The sequence below is a fragment of the Canis aureus genome, chromosome 30, assembly GCF_053574225.1.
Source record: "Canis aureus isolate CA01 chromosome 30, VMU_Caureus_v.1.0, whole genome shotgun sequence".
Lineage (NCBI taxonomy): Eukaryota > Metazoa > Chordata > Mammalia > Carnivora > Canidae > Canis > Canis aureus.
Window position 1 is genome coordinate 14253011 of NC_135640.1, and position 21580 is coordinate 14274590.

Consider the following 21580-nt stretch of genomic DNA (forward strand, 5'->3'; position numbering starts at 1 on the left):
AACTATCTGTCAATAATGTGAGAGCCCATCCCCTGGTCTTTGATGAGAAGAAAAAAAAATTTAGAGTCAAGTAAGGGACTTGGGAAATATGAACTATGACTTTGTAGATAACCAGGTAAAACGCAAAAATTGAGGAGAAGGTACCGAAAGAAAGGAAAGCCAAGCCTATGTGAATGACAAAATTGCAGGGTGGCCTCCATGACCTTCACTTCCTGGAGATACTTCCATGATTATGTTAGATCACATGACAAAAGGGATTTTGCAAATGTAATTAAGGTTACTAATCAGTTGACCTTAAGATAGAATAATCAGATGGGCCTAAGCTAAACAGATGAGACATTTCCATCAGGAAATTTTCTCTAACTGATAGCAAAATGGGAAGTCAGAGGAGATATAAAGCAACATGAAAGATTCAACAGGCCATTGCTGAATTGAAGGTTGTAATGGCCATATGCAAAGGCTGCAAAGTGATCTGTGACCCATTGCTGGAAACCCACAATGACATGGGACTTTAATTCTATAGCTGCAAAGAACTTAATTCTGCCAACCAACCAGAATGAATTTTGAATTGGATTTTTCTGGCGAATTTCCAGAAAAGAGCTCAGCCTGACCAAATTCTTGATCTTGGCCTATGAAATGCTAGGCAAAGGATTCAGATGAGTCTGTTTGGCCTTTTTACATATAGCTCTGTGGCTTAATAAATGGGTGCTAATGAAGTTGCTCAATTAGTGGTAATTTGTGATGCAGCAGGAGACAACTAATACACCTAAAAACCATCTTTATTATGAAGCACGAATTATGAAGAAAGATGAAGAGGGGATTTCATATGAACTACAGGGAGCTTAAAAATTAAAGAGATCTGATCTTTACCACCAGGGTCACTAGCATATCAAGAAGAAATAAAATCGTTTTTGATAAAATATTCAAGATAACAGTCCAAGTAGGGGTTGCTGAATTACCCTATTACTTTCCATTTTCCCTTCTCCAAACATCCGAACTCTAATCTTCAGCAGTTAACTAAACGATTAATTATCTGGTAGGGTCTAAAAATAGGATCTATGTAAAATAAAATAAAATAATAAAATAAACTAAGCTGTACATTAACTAATTGTTTAATCATTGACAGAAAGAACATAATCAATTAGTCAAAAAAAGAAAAAGAATCTTTAGCTTCAAAGAATTACCCAAGGAAATACAGAAATACTTTAAGAAATAGTTGTCTATAGTCTAAATGAAATTACATGCCATAGGGCCTCTCTTTTTAAAAGGAATCAAACTTTAAAAAAATCCTCAAAAGGGATAGAAGAGCTCAAAGGCAATTGGAGGTAAAGAATATTAATTATATTGAAGGTTAGCAAGGAAACAAAGAAAAGAGAAAATAAAGTTAAATGAACAAAAAGAAACAAAAGAAATGGTAATTGCAATTGAAAAAGGGAGATAATATAAGCATTAAGAAATCAGACAATATGAAATAAAAATGATGACTCCAAAATTATTACAGAAGTTAATAAATATGGAATTAAGACAAAGGATAGCCAACACAACTCATGGGAGATGGAAAAAGTGAAGGAAAACAATAGTCAAAGATAATAGAGAAGAAAATACTCTTGAAATAGAGTAAATTAAAGCATGAATCTGCAGATTCAAGAAGCCTGTGTCAGGGGATATCAGATACAGGGTGATCAGGACCAAGATATAATCCAGTAAAATTCTAGAAGAAGAGACTACATTGGTATTCAAATAATAAAAGGGAACCTCAGCCAATGATAAAAATAGTGTATAAACCTCAGACTTCCCTACAGTACCATTCCAAAACTAAAACAACCCAATATTTTCACCAAAGTCTAAGAAAAAAAAATATAACTCAATAATTTTATACCTATCCTCTACTTTAGAGGCAATGGACAGACATTGTCAAATACACAAGGCCCTTGCGGAAGAATTAAGTCAGTGACTAAAGAATATACTATTGGGACTATATATATTCTATATGGTCTTGAGACTATAGCATGAGAAGTAGCCAGAGCTTGTTTTTCACTTTAAGAATTAGCATCAGCTTAAGATATTTTAAATGTTTCACATTACAGAAACTCTGTTGGAATGTATACAAGGCAAAACAGAATGCATTTTTTAACGTACTATTTAATCAAAACATATGGAGCAATGAAAAACGCGATGCTTAATAAAAATTAAATGGGACTCTGCATAAGGTAGCTAATTAGCGCCAGGTGCAGGCAACATTAAATGGTTGTAGGAGGGAGAAGATTACCTCAGGTCATAGGGTAACAGCTTGTCCAAAGAAGAAAGTCTGCAGGGAATAAAAGTATAGGTTTCCTTCCAAGGCACACTCAGGATGCCTTTTGCAGAAAAGTGGATCTTGACATGAAAGGGTTCAAATATAATACCTACATGTTTTCTGATTTAAAAAAAAGAAAACTTGGAATATTTCCAGTATTAAGTTAAATTATATACAGCACATAAAATTTTCCAGATTTCAAGGAGGGATGAAGGGTGGTGGTGTCAGAAATATCAGTTGTGTTATTCTGTAAGTAATGTCTGCTTTATAATTTTCCCTGAATGAATTTTTCAAATACTTTTTTATTGGGCCTCTTAGTGGTCTTAGTAATGTGTTTTAGAGCATGTTAAAACAAAACTACACTTCAACTCAAACAGAACTTTCACAAATGAGGATATATTTAATTTTTGTGTTTAAGCAGTGAAAAGATTGGGAAGAAAACAATGTCCCTATAGATTTTTGATTAGAATAGTGGCTGCTTCTTTAAAATATTAATTTAAAAAATAGGAGTTTTGCCTCAATCATATATATCTCTCAATACCTGTAAATTCTTGTGTGGTCAATTATATTCTTCCATCAAAAGGTAACATACTTTTGAGTCACTAAATAAGGAAATACTTAAAAGATTCCATAAAGTTGTGTATTGTCAGTTTGTTTTTGATATTTTAAGCAGTTTCACCTGATGCACACAGCTTTTAGTTTCCATACTGGAGGCAGTCAGCATCTAGCATATGGTGTACATGATATAAAGCGGAGTAGGGCTCAGCTTCACAGGCGAGGCAGCTGGTAGATTTGACAGTTCTTTTCCAAATTACTCATCATGTTTTGAGTTGCTGCTAGGAAAAAATGTGTTGCCCATATCCAAAATAGATGTTCTTTTTTATTTTTAAGCTTGGGAAAGGCTTCCAATGGAAAATAAGACAGATGGGTATAGGAAGCAAGATATTTATCCCTATTTAGACCAGTTTCTTCTGTCAGTTCCCTTATCAGAACTTATCAGAAGAGTTTTCCAAATAAATGAATATTTCATCATTCTTAGTTAACTATGTCCTAGGATGTACTTTAGCTTCTCATACAAAGAATGCCTTTGGAATAATAAAAAGTCAAAGCCACAGGAAAGGCTGGCAGACTTTTAATAATCAAAGTGGCATTTGTCTCAATTTTGTGGTAACCAGGAAATTATGGAAGTTGGATGAAAGGACACTTTTTGAAATGTTAACATTGCCAATGAGCAAGAAAAATCTGGAGAATACTTTTATCTATTGGCAAGTATGTGATTGTCTGCTTTCAGTAATATTTCCACCACTGAGGATCCTCTAAGTTAAAAGTTTTTCTACAATCTCAAACATATAGACCAGAAGGTGTTTATTCCAACTGCAAATTGCATAGTGTGGCCAATTCTTTCAAATGCAGGTCATAAGAGTTATCTATTTGGACAAAACTCACAGTTTGGAGGTTTATAATGATTTCTAAATGGGACTTTCTACACAGACTACCAATTTTGTTTGTTTGTTTGTTTGTTTGTTTTCATCCTGTGTGGAATGCAATGAGTGATTTCTGAATCTGTAAGTATTCTGGAATTTGCATGTATTTCTGATTTTCTTTCAAAAGCTTTAGATAGGAACTGTCACTTGAATTTCCAAAGTTTTAGATATTTGGTACATATTTCTTCACCTAATTAATACTGGACTCCAAAGCTGGATTTTTCTCCCCTTTCTGTGGTTTTTACTTTGCAGAACAACTTTTATGCTATTACTAAGAGCTTCAAAGTTGAAAAACTTGCATTTCAATCATCCATTAATAAAGATTAATATTAATGTACTTTGCTAAGAGCTTCCAAGTTGAAATATTTGTGTTTTAGTCAACTAACAAATATTAATATTAATGTAGTTTTCTGTTATTTGACTATTTAATTTATGATTTAATTGATTTGTAATTTTGGATCTTACAAAAAAAGTTGTCATATTTATAGCTCCTGAATTAAAATTCATGTAAAAAGTTTATGCAAAGATAAAGCAAGCTAATTTCCTCTTTATCCATCTCATCTTTGGTGATCCAATAAAAGCATATCCAACTTTCAGTTTCTAAAATTAATAGTAGTTGTCAAGTTTAAAGTATAGTTCTTCATATTTCTGAACACTGTCATAAGTCATTGGAGATAGATTTATGAAATGACAGACTTTCCCAGAATTAAATACCATGTGTCAAGAAGCTGTTCTTCAGTTCCAGCCCAATGGGAATTTAAGAAATCATTTTAAACAAGAATAAAAACAGAAATAACTTTGAAAAGCCTTGTAGGTGACAAGTACATCTCAATGCTCCCTGTACATCATATTTTCTAACCAATATTTTCATCTTTTTTCATTTGAAAAATGAGTTTTAAATATATTGGAAATTATTGACATATTGTTTTATGTTCTGGGAACTTGTGAAATAATATAAATCAAGTGGTCATGGTTTATCAGCATAAAGTTTCTATATATAAAGATATACAATTTCAGTGTTATTTTTCCTGTTAACTTGAAAAGTTATCTTATTATTTCCCATTTGCTTCTTAATTTTAGATATCATACATAGGCAGGTAAAGTTATTATTAATAAGAATTCATACAAAAACTAAAAAATGAGGCTTAAAACCTATAACATATTCCTCAATTTCCTACATCCCTAATTGTAAAAATCATGACTAATAATTGTGTTTAAAGAAAAAAAAAAGCCTGCATTTTATGGTAAAATTAATTTTAAGCCATAACTGTGTTTCAAAAATATAAAATTATGAAATAATATATGTCTCAGAAATTAGGAATGTGTTAACCAATGCCAGCACACAAAAAGAGTTTTCACATTTATAATCAATCTCAAGCTTCATTCCTACACTGCTTTGCTAAGTCAATACTATTCTCTCCATTTTATAGATAAAGTGACCTAGGATCAGGGATATTAAGCGGCTAACAAAGGAAGCACTGCTCAGAAATAGACCAGAAACTCAGATTGGGAAACCAAAGTTCTATATTCTGTATTTGCTATCTATGCAAGAATATCCTACATAACAATGAGGTTTGTGAATGCTTTAACTAATGGAGAAAAATGCTATGAGTTTGGACTAATATATATCAAATGTCAATGTCAAGCCAGTGTATTAAGAAAGCTTTTGAAGTTAGATAGACATTTAGAAAGCTGTATCAAATCAAATAACTTATTAAAGTATCTCCTGATACATTAAAGAAGCACTATTGTAAATTCATCCATCCATCCATCCATCCATCCATCCGTCCATCCATCCATTTATGCATCCATCTGTTTATTTACTTATAACACAATTACCAACTTTTATTTACACACATTTGTTGGTTGGTTAAGCTAAACTTTAAAAGAGATGCAGAAAGTTTGTTAAATCAATGAATTTTTTTTAAATTAATGAATTTGAAAAGATCTTATTTTCCAAATGTTTACAAATAAATTACCACTTAAATTACTGCAAATGCAAACTGTTAACTTCAATTTTGTAAAGCCAAATGAAGGATGAGATATGTTAAAACCACCAACTTTTCATGCCAGAGAACACAACTCATCCTTCACTTTTCCTCTTAGTGTAAGCATCTACTTAGAATAACTTGAAGCATTCTACCAAATTTTGTTTAAATAGGCCAAACAGATAATAAGTATACAGCAGTTAAAAATGCCTTTACAAAGGAAGGACTCAAAGCAGTTTAAAATAAAAGAATTGCATTAAATAATCAAACTTCTTAATTTGGTTCACAATTGTTTATCTTAATGAAAATCAAGCATAACTAATAAGTGATTATTTTATACATACAGGAAAAAAGGAATTATTGTATTTTTCTCTTTAAGAAAAGTTAGCAGTTTATAGTATTAAACATTCATATATTATTTTCCATGAAAATCATTACCTATTCATTGTTAATAGCAAAAGTCACTACAAAATGGTTTATCAAAGTGATGAATAGATCAGGAGCAACTTTTACACAAGATAGTCCTGCAAGTAATATTTTAACTTGGGTGAATAAATACATTTCATTCTATCAAATCCTACTATGCATGAGTTATGAAGCATTGTACAAGCCATGCTAAATGGATAGAAGGATGGCTACTTACCAACAGGGCGAGCTGTAGACATTACAATGGTGTGGTGAGAACATAAAGAAGAAATTAAAAAAAAAAAAAGAAAAAGAAAATTATCAGAATGCATGATGTGTAATGTTACATTTAAGTATGGACAGTAGAGTGATTTCTAGTCTTATAATTCAAGTATGAACAGGATGTCTGAGTTTGATTAAAACTGAAAGTTATAAACATAATTCTAAGAAAATAATTATTTTGCATTCTAGAATTAGTTTTGCGATTGAGAGATATTTTACGTAATGTCTTATTGTCATCACTTACTATAGTTATTATTTCAAAGAAACTTTTAAACAGCCTGTATAACCCCAAAGTTAAGAACCTGATGAATATAACTATTCAAGTCACAGACTAGCAAATGTCATGTCAATAAAAGAAGGCTTCACTGTCTGATTTAAATAGCAATTGGATTTTAAGCATGGTTAGTCAGAACCATTACAAGGACTATAGAAAAGCCCCTGATGCTGCTTTTCAGCCAGTAATAAGTTAAGATCACATCACTTTTCATCCGTGGACAGGGTGGATGAAAATATAACAAATAGGTTGGAACATCCTTAGAGATTTCAACTGAGTAGCCCCCTAACAACTGTTAAGCTTGCTCTTTCTTTCTTTCTTTCTTTCTTTCTTTCTTTCTTTCTTTCTTTCTTTCTTTCTTTCTTTCTTCTTTCTTTCTTCTTTCTTTCTTTCTTTCTCTTTGGCAGAGGGCAGGAAATAATGACAAGCTGACTCTTGTTCACACTGAAAATGGCTTTCAAACTGCTGCTTCAACAAATTACTATTTTTATTATACCATAACTTTCAATCACTAAAATCAGGCTGGCCCCATTATTAGTGCACAGCAATTGTAAGAGACACACATGGGCTTAATAATACATTCTTTAAAGAAAATAATGCCAAATCAATTTAGATAGTAAACCACTTTATATAAAAGCAACGGACAAATATAAAACATATGGTGCCATTATTCAAATGAAGAAAAAATATATTTAGTAGTACTTGAACTTTTATGAACTCTTACATTCAAAATATAAACTTACATGACAAACAAATGTTTCACCTACATTCCAGTGGATATAAAACTCTAGTATGTATATAATGTGATTGTAGAATTTAGGATAGTTTTGTCTTGATGATGTCTCATTGGACATGATGAGATAGATAGTCATTGAAACCATATTTATAGGCATTCATTCACTCAACCAATATGTCATGATACCAGCTTTGTGCATTCTCTGAAACAATATGGAGGTGCCTCTGTAGGAGATTCCTGGCCTTATAATATTTACAATTAGAAGGGGGGAGAGTAAGATAAATCAAAGAAGAATAAAGCAATTATAGCAGCAGGATGAAAATTCTAGCTTAGTGACCATCTACTGTGTCCTACAGTCTATGAGGTGTTCACCATAGCAAGAGGGAGAAAAGAAGAAAGTTGCTCAATGAACAGTTTCTTTCCTTTCATGGGGGAGGTGTGCACAAAAATAACAACCAAGGACAAGACAACAGACTAACATCATAAAGTTGTGCCTCATTTGAAAGATGTATCTCTTCATTTTGTCAATGTCCAGTAGGAAAAGAACTATGTCTTTTCATTTTGAATTTGCATTTTTCAGGTGCCACCTCAAGCTGAATCCCCAACATAATGTTTCACTTAGAAAACCAAAAGGCATTTGAGTCTATGATATCACAGAAAAAGAAGAAACTATGGCAAAAAATCATGTCTAAAAAAATAAAATATATTTCTCCTTCACTTAGTCTAGAGTAATATTTTTGAAAAAGGTTTTATTGTGCTAGAAGCAAGATAGTTTTTCCATTAAAGTCTTGACTTATGCAAAGACAGTTTGAGCTACTGAAAATGGGGGGAAAAACGTGTTTACAAATATGTGGTTTGTGTCAACTCATTTTGGACCCATTTAAAAACATTCTATTAGATCATGAATTATTTGACTAGGATATAAATGTTGGGAGGTTGGTTGTTGTCTCACGTTATTTCTTTCTAATTTTATGTTTGTCAAGTCAGCGAAGGGAGCTACTTGCTGTTAAGTTTAATTTTATTTTTACCTTATTAATTTTATTTTTTTATTAATTTTAATTTTATTTTTACCTTATTCTGAAGTGGAAAACAACTGAGTAAATCTCTGTTTCAGATTTTGACTATAAAAGTCCTTTCCTTTTCCCCAATTGAATATCATGATAAAATTTTAGCAGAAACATCCCAATTAAACTTCTTGTTTTTGTTACATAGCAACATTTTATCCACAAAAAAACCCAGCAGGTGGATGTTTTCAAAATCAGCAAATTAAACTAAACTGTGTCCCTGCATTTAATGGATGAAAATGGATGTGGCCTCTTGGGTCAGTTGACCCTGTTCTAATAAAACAATCCAGGGAAGGGCTAAACATTTCATGTATGTGCATAGAAAAACGAGAACAGAAAAAAAAGTCGTAGATAATATGCTTTTTCTCCTGTTAACCTCTTAGCATGAGAAGTTCCAACTGCTTTTCCTAATGGTAAAAAATGTTTTTAAATGATATTTTACTCCACATTCTGTTGTATCATGGAGATTTTCTTTTTCTTTAACCCTGTTTTTGAGGTTTCAGTCTTAGATGAGTAATAAATACATACCACACAGATTAAACTCTCTAATCCATCTACAGGACACAGATTAGGGGAGAGACCATTTAAGGTTTGCTGATTAAAAAAAAATCCTATTAAAAACAAAAAAACTCTATTAGTTTTTTAAGTTAGCTAGAAACATCCATGCGAGAGGAGCATGCTTTGTTAAATGAAATGTTAAACCTGTAACTTTCAACAAATTATGAAAACAATTAGCTGGGAAATATCTCAAAGCAAACAGACCACTTCGCATCTCATTCATCCAAGCATTCAAGTATAAAAAGAACCCTGCTGCTTCTATAAACAAACAACTCCTCACATTTTCTCACCATTTGTTAAGTCAGCAAATATTTTTTAAATGGAACATTTCTTGGTGGGTTGTTTATTTTTCCCCAACCCCACTCACTTTAGAAACAACAAATAAACAAGCTTTGGGGAAAATTTGGCCAGGTGAATTGTTTTCCCAAAGCATTGCCTAGCAAACAATATATATATAAGATATATAATCACCTACAGAGAATATAGATTAAATTTAGTAAAGTGGCTTACAAAGGACTACCAGATTTTGATAATATATAATCGGTCTATATATTTGATTGGTATATGATCATAGATCATTGGTATATGATCATTGTATATGATCATAACAGATCATTGGTTTTATGATCTGTTAGCTTATGAGGAATGAAAATGTTTTTAAGCAACTAGTTTGCCGATTTTGTCTAAATTTGTTTCGTATCTAAGTCCACTCTATAGTGTCCAGATGGGGGAAAAAATGGATTCAGTGGAATAAAAGCAGAGTGATTGAGAAGTATGGAAATTATCAATATTTTCCAAGTCATCCAAAGTGCGTATGTCCTAATAGTTATCGGGAGAGAAACAGGTGGGGGTTTTTTGTTTGTTTTGTTTTTAATGATTTGATGCTGAAATCATAGATCAGCAAAAATCATTTTTGGTCCCCTGATGGAGGACCAACATGAGAATCTCTGACAAATTTTCACCAATGTAAATTCCTCTACACCTTTTCACCAATGTTCTGAAAACTCTTGGGAGCAAAGTTGCACAAGGGTAGAAGGTGTGACGTAACAGGGTGAGATATGACTGGGCTGGAAGCATGTAGTGGACTTTCTCACAAAGGATGAGAGTAGAAGGCATCAGTTAAAGTGGTACAAGAAAGGTGGAAAGATTGAGCAGAGGATGTGCTTGCCTATCTCTGTTTGAAGTCCTATGAGTATAAATGATGGCATGGGTGATGCCTGTTTGGTAAGAGTAATGTAGATGTCCACACGGTACTTACGATTTGGTACCTAGGGCTATGTAATTTACTCATGTGGATTGACAGGCACCACTAGCAATATAGTTCATTCATTCTATTTCACTGTAGGGTTAAGTAATGCTTTCTTTCACTTATAAGCAATTCCAGGGAGTAGAAATGAACATTATTCCATGAATGAAAAAGTGCATGACGCCCAGAAAGTCAAAGTTATTATAGAAGCGACACTGACTATTTCAATTATTTAAGGCCAATGAACTTCACAAATCACTCTCTAAATCAGATTTTCTCAGTTGAAGCTCATTTGTATCCACTTTTCACCTTGGAAGCAATGCTGATTTTATTATTTTTTATTGCTTTTTGGATGCTGAAATAAAAATAAGAATTTCAAAACAGCACTCTCCCAGTATAAACCAACAAACAAGTAAACAGAAAACAGAGTACCTTTAAAATTCCAACATTTAAATGCAATAAATACTTCAAAACAGTGGGTACTAAAAGATTAGTATAAATATTTTCTAAAGATTTACTTTTCAACCATATTAGCTCTTATTTATTAAATAAAAACAGTCCCTTCAAATGATCATACTTTTCAACTCAAATTTGAGAGTAATTTTATTTCAATTAATAATAGAAATGACACAAAACTAGGCATTTTAATATAATAGTAATAATAAGAGTGCAAGCTATTATTTTGACTGTGAGTTCACTTACCAATTTAGCCAAATATTAGTCTGTTGATTCAATTGTATTTCACAGCTGAAGTTTCTTACCTCGGACTGTTAAAGAAGCAGAGGCTTCTACTTTTCCAACCCGATTCTCGGCAATACACAGATAGGTGCCTTCATCTGTACTCATGGCCTTTTTAATTCTCAGTGTGTAATCATCTTTGATGTCATACCTGTGTGGAAATGAATTGATTTTATTAAATAACATATCGGCTATATTAAGATAACACTGTGTTTTCATCTTCATTTTTCTCTTTTGCTATTGTATTTTAACTAAAATAAAACACACATGCATACATACATAATAATCAGCCACAAAGTGCAATTGTTAGAATAAAGGTGTTACTAAATAAGATCATTAATTTCAGAAGTGGGAAAGCCTGAGTGGCTCAGTGGTTGAGCATCTGCCTTCAGCTCAGGGCATGATCTCGGAGTCCCAGGATCAAGTCCCACATCAGGCTCCCTGCATGGACCCTGCTTCTCCTTCTGCTTATGTCTCTGCCTCTCTCTCTCTCTCTCTGTGTTTCTCATGAATAAATAAATAAAATCTTTAAAAAAAATTTTTTTAAATTTCACATGTGATCTCTTTCGGCTCGATTACCAATTACCCATATTTTTATACATATAACAACTTTTACTGCATCAAGACTATCAAAGGTGTTATTAGCATTTTGGCTTTTGTCTCTTAGTTCTTAGATAGTAAGTAAGGAATAATGTATATTTCAGTTTCTAGGGGAGTTATATTCTATTATTTTCTGGGTTACACTGTATTTCAATATATGATTTACTTATGGGGCATCTTGAATATAGAGCTGAAATATATTAAAGGAAATCTTTTCCTCTTATTTGTTGGCAAACTGACACAAATACATTGTTGAAAGAATTAAGAAGGGGCTGATTTTTAAAAATTAGTAATATCGACACTTAAAACATCAACATGCCATGGAGTGATTTCTGGAAATGCACATCCTCAGCTCTTTCCACACTTTTATTTTCTCGCTTCTTCTTCTTCTTTTTTTTGTTTTTTTTAACAAGTAGACCAATACACTAGTTCAGAAAAAGATTCTGAAATTTAATTCATTTTAATGAATCTGTTGAAATACTTGCATAAGAATATGCTCTTATTAGATTCAGAGGTTACAATTACACAAGCAAAATAACAAAGCTATTATCTTTTCATTCTTTTCATATCTGATCTTTCCTCTTGATTTTCACTGATGGTCTTTGTTATTTCACACACACAATTTTGCAATAGCTTTTGATTGATCACATTGCCTCTCCATGTATATCACACAGATAAAGCTGTATTTTTAAAATATTTGTTTCTACCTACTCAAAACTAGCTGTGACTTCCTATTGCTTTCAAGACAAAAGCAAACTTTTTAGGCTTGCATTGAAGACTACTATTTCAGATTTCCTCTACTTTGGGCTTTAGCTAAAAGAATAATATTTTAAGTTTACTTCAATGCAAAGAACATAGACCTAATAATTGTTCTTTTTGATAGAATTTTGCATGACGCAAAGCAATGTCTATGAACCAATCATGCTACAACTAAACTTCAACAGGGACACCTAGGTGGCTCAGTCGGTTAAGCATCTGCCTTCGGCTCAGATCATGGTCTCAGCGTCCTAGGATCAAGCCTTGCATCAGGCTTTCTGCTCAGCCAGGAGTCCGCCTCTTCCTCTGCCCCTCATCCCCATTGTGCACTCATGTTCTTTTTCTCAAATGAATAAAATCTTAAAATAAATAAATAAAGTATTTTACTGTAGAAAAGGGGTACACACAGAGTGGAATAAGTGCCAGGTTGAGAGTCAGAGGTCAAGATCTGAATTCTGATTATTCTCTTTAGTAGTAAAATGACTTGAGCAAATCATTTCACTTGAATAAGGGTCAGTTTCCATCTGTAAAATGACAATCTTTGATTCAGAGAATTATTTTGAGATTGCTATTAGCTAATGGATGTGAGTCTTTTTGATTTGCTTGTTTAAAATGTGAGGCAACATTCAGTTTTTAATTTTTTTCCTGACTGACAGATCAGAAATCATATATAATACAAGTATCTTTTAAAAAAAAAAACTTAGAATAATATTTTCATGTGTGTTTGATCCAGAGAGGATTTTACAGACATTCAAGTCTGCAATATCTTCCCCTCTTCAACTTTTTTTTTTTTAAGATTGTATTTATTCATGAGAGACAGAGGAAAGAGGTGGAGACATAAGAAGAGGGAGAAGCAGGCTCCATGCAAGGAGCCCGATGTGGGACTTGATCCCAGGACCCCGGGATCACGACCTGAGTCAAAGGCAGATGCTCAACCACTGAGCCACCCAGGAACCCCTCCTCTTTTAACTTTCTTTTTTTTTTTTTTTTTTGTTTTTTTTTTTTTGTTTTTTTTTCTCTTTTAACTTTCGATAAAAATTCAGAGAGCTCTGAAGACACTTTATCAAGTCAAACAAAAGCCATGACAAAATTCTAGCCAGAATTCAGTTTCTTAGGATGAATTAGAAATGTCTACAAAATGCAATGGGAGAAGGGGCAGAGAGAGAAGCAGACTCCTGGCTGAGCAGGGAGCCCAGTGCAGGGCTGGAACATAACCTGAGTCGAAGGCAGACACTTATCCAACTGAGCCACTCAAGTACTCCTGTTGAATTTTTAAGTGCTAACTTAAGACGTATATGACACATTATCTATATCATTTGGATAGAAATATAATTTCACATTCAACAAACATTTAGTTCTACCTTATGGCAGAATTTACCTCAGGTTAGATAAATTCATCCTGTAGGGAACAATGTGGGGGATAAACAGAGTAAGAAAACTATTTATATCTTGCTTTAGTAAGTAAAAAATGTATACTTATAAATCACAGATTACATAATATTTGAACCCAAAATAAGTCTGAAATGAGACTTGTTGAGATTTCTTGTATTTTTAAGGAGTATTAAAGAAAACCAAGAATAGGAATGGGAATATTGCATCAATATTTTATTTTTTTTGTTCTTTTAAATTGGTTTTGTTTGTTTAAGGGTTCCCTGGTCAGGGATACAAGTAACTGTGCATTCTACTCTTTGATTGTTATTTTGTTTTCATAAGAAAAATGAAAAATGAAATACAGGTTGGGAGGAATGAATTGTATTAATCTTAGCTACTAATATAAGAGACTACCTTTCAAAGATAACATGTCACTATAAGAAATTAGGATACTTCCTTTTTTTTTTTTTTTTTTTTCCTCCTAACTAGAGACACGGTTTCAGGTTGTAAAACTCTGGATAAGGATAATGGGCTGGTGCTATGGAGCTTACAATTTACCCCTGAAAGTCATTGACATCTGAGAAAGTTATAATGAAAATTTAATTATTTTTTTCAAGATACTAATATTTAAGGAGATTTATGCCAGGCACTGCATTAAAACTGGGGATACATGCTTTCATAAACCTCTGAGCCTAGTGAAATGATTCTCAACTGGAAGGGATGAGATATGACTCTACACAAAGGTATATCAGAAGTACCTCTAAGACTTTCTCCAGCTAACACATACTTTTCTCCAGTCCCAAGGTTTGGTATGCATACATTTCTGAGGGCCATACTGTCCTATCCCAATTAGAAATAACAATACACTAGTCCTGCTAGGTCCCATCATACAGGAGTGTTGAAATTTAAAACAAACCAACATCAAGAACAACAATAACAAATTTGAATACTCTTAGATATCATGGGGTGCTCAGAATCTTTAAATTTTCATTATCCACTGGATCTTTGCCTGAGTAAAGATGGTGAATATTAGCATTATGAATTTATATAAAATTATTTTGAACATATACAAAATGACTGAATCTTTCCATTAAGAGAAACTTCAAAACCTCCTCTTCTGCAACCATGATCAACATCTGAATCCTATGTGTCACAATATACCAATCAGCCTTCCTTTCAACTTCTTCCTATGATGAATGACCTCTTCCATTTTTGAATACTGCTGATCTCTATTAGAAGGTCTCCTATAGATGATAAACAAACAAACAAAACCTTCTTCCAGAAGTTTCTGCTAATGCTTTTACTTCCTATGCCAACTTGAAAGGTGTATGCTCTTTCCTGCATGACAGCCTTTTGAATTTTATATTTTTTTTTTTTTACAAATTATCTCATTTTTAGGTCAACTACTTCTAATAACAAACTGTATAATGTGATAACAGTTATAATCTGAATGTTTTAAGAAGAACAAAGAGTATTAATACAAATTCACTGGTTGATATACCTAAATATGATTATGTTGTTCTATTTGAAACCATCCAATGATTTCTCAATCAGTCACTCAGAATAAAACCTATTTCAATGATCTTCAGTTTTAGATAATCTACTTCTTGCTTACCTGTCCAATTTCATGTTCACTGTCTTCTAACCACATGAGTCTTTTCTTTGTTTAACTGAACACCTAGTTACCACAATGTCTTTGTACTGTTGCAACTTCATGGAATGCCTTTCCCCTCCATCTTCCATTGCTAATCTTTAACTTCCAAGATGACGTAAATATTCCCTCAAAGATGTCTTTCCTGCCCAAACAATGTGAAGTAGCTTTCTACCCACCAGTGACTTTTAAAAATTACTTGTATTTCTTTTTATTTTCTTATCCTCCTTTTCTACTTTTATTTTTTTCCTTTAAAGCTATATCTTTTGAGTTTTTAGTTTTCTTATTTATTGTCTTTCCAAGAGCATATGTGTTCCATGAGAACAAGAACTATATGTACCTCAAGTCCTATCCAACAGCCCCTGATCTTGGATGTGTCCGATGAATGCTTATTGAATGAATGATGAACCATCCAACAAATGCCTAATTTCTTCTGTATTTCTTTCAAAATAGAGTTACCAATACAACAACTGTATGTAGAATGGAAAGAGTAACTATTTTGAAGCATAGCATCCTACTATATCAAGGAATATAAAAATATTTTTAGATTTATACATCAGCAGTTAGCTGTGAAACATTGGCTAAGTTAGTATCAACATAATATTGTGAACTCAAAACATTTAATACATAAATGCTACTAGAAAGATACAGACCTAAAATAAAGAAGTTAGCTAATCTTGACCAGCAATTTAGACATTTGGTTTACAAGCTATCATTAATAAATTTCACTCTATAAATTAATAATATGAAAAAATAATCTCTCTTCCTACAAGGGAATAAATGAAATGATTCTGGAAGAATATCTAAAATAAATGTGAAAACTATGAGAAAATAGAATTAAAGCTTTGTGTTCTGCTGAAAGATTTCAAATATATTACCTCATTATTTTGGCAACTAGAGTGATTTCTAATAACACGCCTTATGAAAGTAAAATAAAGACAACAAAAAATACATAGCACAATGCTCTCGAACATACTGTTTAATTTATCTTCATAAAGATTCTGGTAGGCAGGGAGGTAAAATGTTATTCCCCTTATTTTAAAAATAAAAGAAACTTATAAAGTTCAATCTGCCTGAAGGCAAACCATATAGTTTGTTAATAAATATACCTTTGCAAAATATAGATACTGGTTATTCTACAGAGCTAACAGATTATAAAGTCTGAAACACAGTAAAGAATTGAAAAATTGTTGAGTCTGGTTAAATGTCCTAAGTTTAAGTTTAAAAAAACAGCACTTTGTTATCCGGAACCCTGAAATTCATTGGTAGCAAAGGTTTAGACCATATTGGAATCTAGAATCTACAGTCTTCATGAACTGGGTTACAGAGGTTATAACTTTCTATTAAGAGACAGAATAAGGATTCAATTTATTTAAAAAAATCATGATGTATAAATATATAAAAGAAAAATTAAAGTAAGTATGGACTTACTACCAAAATGGCAGCTACTCCCACAAAATTTTCCTTAATGGGTTTAGTAAATAAATGGTCAATAATATAATTAAGCTTTTAGTGGCTGAGAATTCAGGCCTTGTGGTCTGTGTGCAGAAATTTACACAAGATAGTATAAAATAATAATTTCAATTTGGTTATTTATGGGCTGAAATATGCATGAAAGCAATGTGTGTGTGTGTGTGTGTGTGTGTGTGTGTGTGTGTGTGTTTGGCTCACTGATGTTTTTAAATTACTGAAATAATTGACATCATTTAAAATTTTGACATTTTTCACATACAAATTTGGATTCTCAAATCAAAATCTCTTACTCCAAAGTACATATTCTTTCTCTTCCATCATACTGCCAACCCAATGTATCTAATTCAATGGTACACTGTACTGCTGGAGATCCTACTCTTCCTTCTAACACCATTCAATCATTATGCCAGTTTCTAGCCTGAACCCTGACGGTACTATGACAAACCCAGGAGACCCAAGCACATCATGTATCTTTATCAATTTTCACAATAAGAAGCACCTTTGGGTCAGAGAAATGATAAACTTATAATGTGACCAAATTAGTTCTTACTTGCAAAACCTTAAGAAATGTAAGAATTGATTTTAAAGAAACTATATCTAAAAACACTTCAAGGGATGCCTGGGTGGCTCAGTCAGCTGGGTGTTCAACTCTTGGTTTTGGCTCAGCTGGTGATCTCATGGGTCATGAGGTTCAGTCCCAGGTTGGGATGCACACTCAGCAGAGAGTCTGCTTGAAGATTCTCTCCTTCTGCCCCTCCCCCAATTGCACATGTTTATTCTCTCTCTCTCATAAATAAATCTTCAAAAACACTTTAAATCTCAGGAGTAAGTAAATATGTGGCTCATTACTAATTTCACATTTAGGCAATAAGAAACAAAAAGTGATAAACTTCCCTTCCAAAGGCCACACATTGAGGCAAATAAATCAGGGCGATAATTGTCATGAGTATTTACTACTAGTCTGTTTTCTTCAATGGGTCATGATTTTCTTGAGACAATAATTTGCTTCCTAGAAGTACATATTTTTACATTAAGAAGATTATTCACCATGACCAAGTGAGATTTATCCCCGGGATGCAAGGCTGGTTCAATTCTCGTAAAGCAATCAGTGTGATAGATCATATCAACAAGAGAAAAAACAAGAACCATATGATCCTCTCATTAGATGCAGAGAAAGCATTTGACAAAATACAGCATCCATTTCTGATCAAAACTCTTCAGAGTGTAGGGATAGAGGGAACATTCCTCAGCATCTTAAAAGCCATTTATGAAAAGCCCACAGCAAATATCATTCTCAATGGGGAAACACTGGGAGCCTTTCCCCTAAGATCAGGAACATGACAGGGATGTCCACTCTCACCCCTGCTATTCAACATAGTATTGGAAGTCCTAGCCTCAGCAATCAGGCAACAAAAAGAAATAAAAGGCATTCAAATTGGCAAAGAAGAAGTCAAACTCTCCCTCTTCACAGATAACATGATACTGTACCTAGAAAACCCAAAGACTCCACCCCAAGATTGCTAGAACTCATACAGCAATTCGGCAGTGTGGCAGGATACAAAATCAATGCCCAGAAATCAGTGGCATTTCTATACACTAACAATGAGACTGAAGAAAGAGAAACTAAGGAGTCAATCCCATTTATAATTGTACCCAAAAGCAGAAGATACCTAGGAATAAACCTAACCAAAGATGTAAAGGATCTATACCCTCAAAACTATAGAACACTTCTGAAAGAAACTGAGGAAGATACAAAGAGATGGAAAAATATTCCATGCTCATGGATTGGCAGAATTAATATTGTAAAATGTCAATGCTACCCATGGCAATTTACACATTTAATGCAATCCCTATCAAAATACCATGGACTTTCTTCAGAGAGTTGGAACAAATAATCTTAAGATTTGTATGGAATCAGAAAAGACCCCAAATAGCCAGGGAAATATTAAAAAAGAAAACCATAGCTGGGGGCATCACAATGCCAGATTTCAGGTAGTACTACAAAGTTGTGATCATCAAGACAGTGTGGTACTGGCACAAAAACAGACACATAGATCAATGGAACAGAATAGAGAACCCAGAAGTGGACCCTGAACTTTATGGTCAACTAATATTCGATAAAGGAGGAAAGACTATCCATTGGAAGAAAGACAGTCTCTTCAATAAATGGTGCCGGGAAAATTGGACATCCACATGCAGAGGAATGAAACTAGACCATTCTCTTACACCGTACACAAAGATAAACTCAAAATGGCTGAAAGATCTAAATGGGAGACAAGAATCCGTCAAAATACTAGAGGAGAACACAGGCAACACCCTTTTTGAACTTGTCCACAGCAACTTCTTGCAAGATACATCTATGAAGGCAAGGGAAACAAAAGCAAAAATGAATTAATGGGACTTAATCAAGATAAAAAGCTTCTGCACAGCGAAGGAAACAGTCAACAAAACTAAAAGACAACCTACAGAATGGGAGAAGATATTTGCAAATGACATATCAGATAAAGGGCTAGTATCCATGATCTATAAAGAGCTTCTTAAACTCAACAGCAAAGAAACAAACAATCCAATCATGAAATGGGCAAAAGACATGAACAGAAATTTCACAGGGGAAGACGTAGACATGGCCAACATGCACGTGAGAAAATGCTCCGCATCACTGGCCATCAGGGAAATACAAATCAAAACCACAATGAGATACCACCTCACACCAGTGAGAATGGGGAAAATTAACAAGGCAGGAAACAACAAATGTTGGAGAGGATGTGGAGAAAGGGGAACCCTCTTGCACTGTTGGTGGGAATGTGAACTGGCGCAGCCACTCTGGAAAACTGTGTGGAGGTTCCTCAAAGAGTTAAAGATAGATCTGCCCTACGACCCAGCAATTGCACTGTTGGGGATTTACCCCAAAGATACAGATGCAGTGAAACGCCTGGACACCTGCACCCCGATGTTTCTAGCAGCAATGTCCACAATAGCCAAACTGCAGAAGGAGCCTCGGTGTCCATCGAAAGATGAATGGATAAAGAAGATGTGGTCTATGTATACAATGGAATATTACTCAGCCATTAGAAACGACAAATACCCACCATTTGCTTCAACATGGATGGAACTGGAGGGTATTATGCTGAGTGAAATAAGTCAATCGGAGAAGGACAAACATTATGTGGTCTCATTCATTTAGGGAATATAAAAAGTAGTGAAAGGGAATAAAGGGTAAAGGAGAGAAAATGAATGGGAAATATCAGTGAGGGTGACAGAACAAGAGTGACTCCTATCTCTGGGAAATGACAAAGGGTAGTGGAAAGGGAGGTGGGCAGGGGGTTGGGGTGACTGGATGATGGGCACTGACGGGGGCACTTGACGGGATGAGCACTGGGTGATATGCTATATGTTGGCAAATCGAACTCCAACAAATAAAAAGAAACTACATATTTTGCAAGCAATTGGATGTCAATATTTCCCAAGGTCCAATAAATGTGGCCTTATTTCTTTTATTTCTTTCTGGATAAGTTGGTACACATGCCATAATAATCTCATTGATGCTTTTCACTATTATATTAAATAATTGGAGAAATATTCATTTTTTCATTTTTTTCCTAGAAAGCAAATATTGACTAAGTAATATACAAAATTATGAATAATAGTTCCTTACATTTAGAGAGGTCTTTATAGTTTACAACAGAGCTTAATACAACAATAAGTGACTTAGAAAAAAATGCCTATTTCCAAACACCATTTTATAGAAGACGCTGAGATCGTTGTCTTGAGCTGTAAAGAGACTGGAATCAGTGTCCTCTGCAGCAAGTACATTTATCCTAACACAGAGTGACACGCCCCTTCCATTTGAGATGTGTGTTATTGCTCTGTGAGCATGTGCGTTTCTGTGCCAGTGATTTTATATTCAGAGTTTTGAAAATTCCAGAAAATAACTTTATCAATATTTTACTCAATATTACTCTCTAAAATAAACTGCAATCTTAGGAGGTTCATAAATGTGTTTACTAATATAGACACACTTTAAAATTATTCTTTAATTAAGAACTCTAATGTACTCAAGTTTTGTCTTCATTTGCTCTCAGCCTTCTTTACATCTAAGAATAAATTTTCAATAACTAAGGCAGACTTTGATGTCAAATGGCTACTTTGTAAATATGGTACGATATATATGATCAACATGTAGGAGGTATTGTCTGACTTTAATTAAAAACAGGACTAAAAATGAAACAGACGAAAAAACATTAGTGGTAGGAAATCCTGATAGAAATTGGGTGATTTTGATTGTAAAATCTGTCAGTCTCAGACTTGTACAAATGCAGTCATTGTTGCCAGGTTTGATTAATGACAGTTGTACAATCATATGCTGACAGTCCCCACCATAAAGATACCTTTTTTTCCCCTGATATGGAACACTGCTGAAAAATGCAACCCAATCAGATTGGCCCCCGGACAACATGTGCTATCATCACTGTACCGTGAATTGAGATTGATTGGTAACCAGCTGTGACAAAGTGGAAAAAGAAGCTCTGGTTTTTGTATTCTATTTTTTCCCAAATAAAAAGAGAGAGAGAAAGAGAGAGAGAGAGAGAAGGAAACTGAATTGTGTCAAAACCATTACCATCTGTTCAGCTAAATAATAAATAAAACAAAATGAATTT

The 21580-nt window shown here is 33.5% G+C and overlaps 1 protein-coding gene across 15 annotated transcripts in view; it reads right to left on the reverse strand.

The window, feature by feature from the left end:
* Positions 1-21580, reverse strand: part of ROBO2 (roundabout guidance receptor 2) — a 1635852-nt gene that overhangs the window by 120028 nt on the left and 1494244 nt on the right. For 14 of the 15 annotated variants that reach the window (XM_077878775.1, XM_077878785.1, XM_077878780.1 and 11 more), the window contains one exon: positions 11095-11222. In XM_077878775.1, coding sequence (XP_077734901.1) covers positions 11095-11222 — 128 coding nt within the window. Of the gene's footprint in view, positions 1-6411; positions 6449-11094; positions 11223-21580 lie in introns of those variants that run through there. The other variant, XM_077878787.1, reaches the window with a different exon arrangement.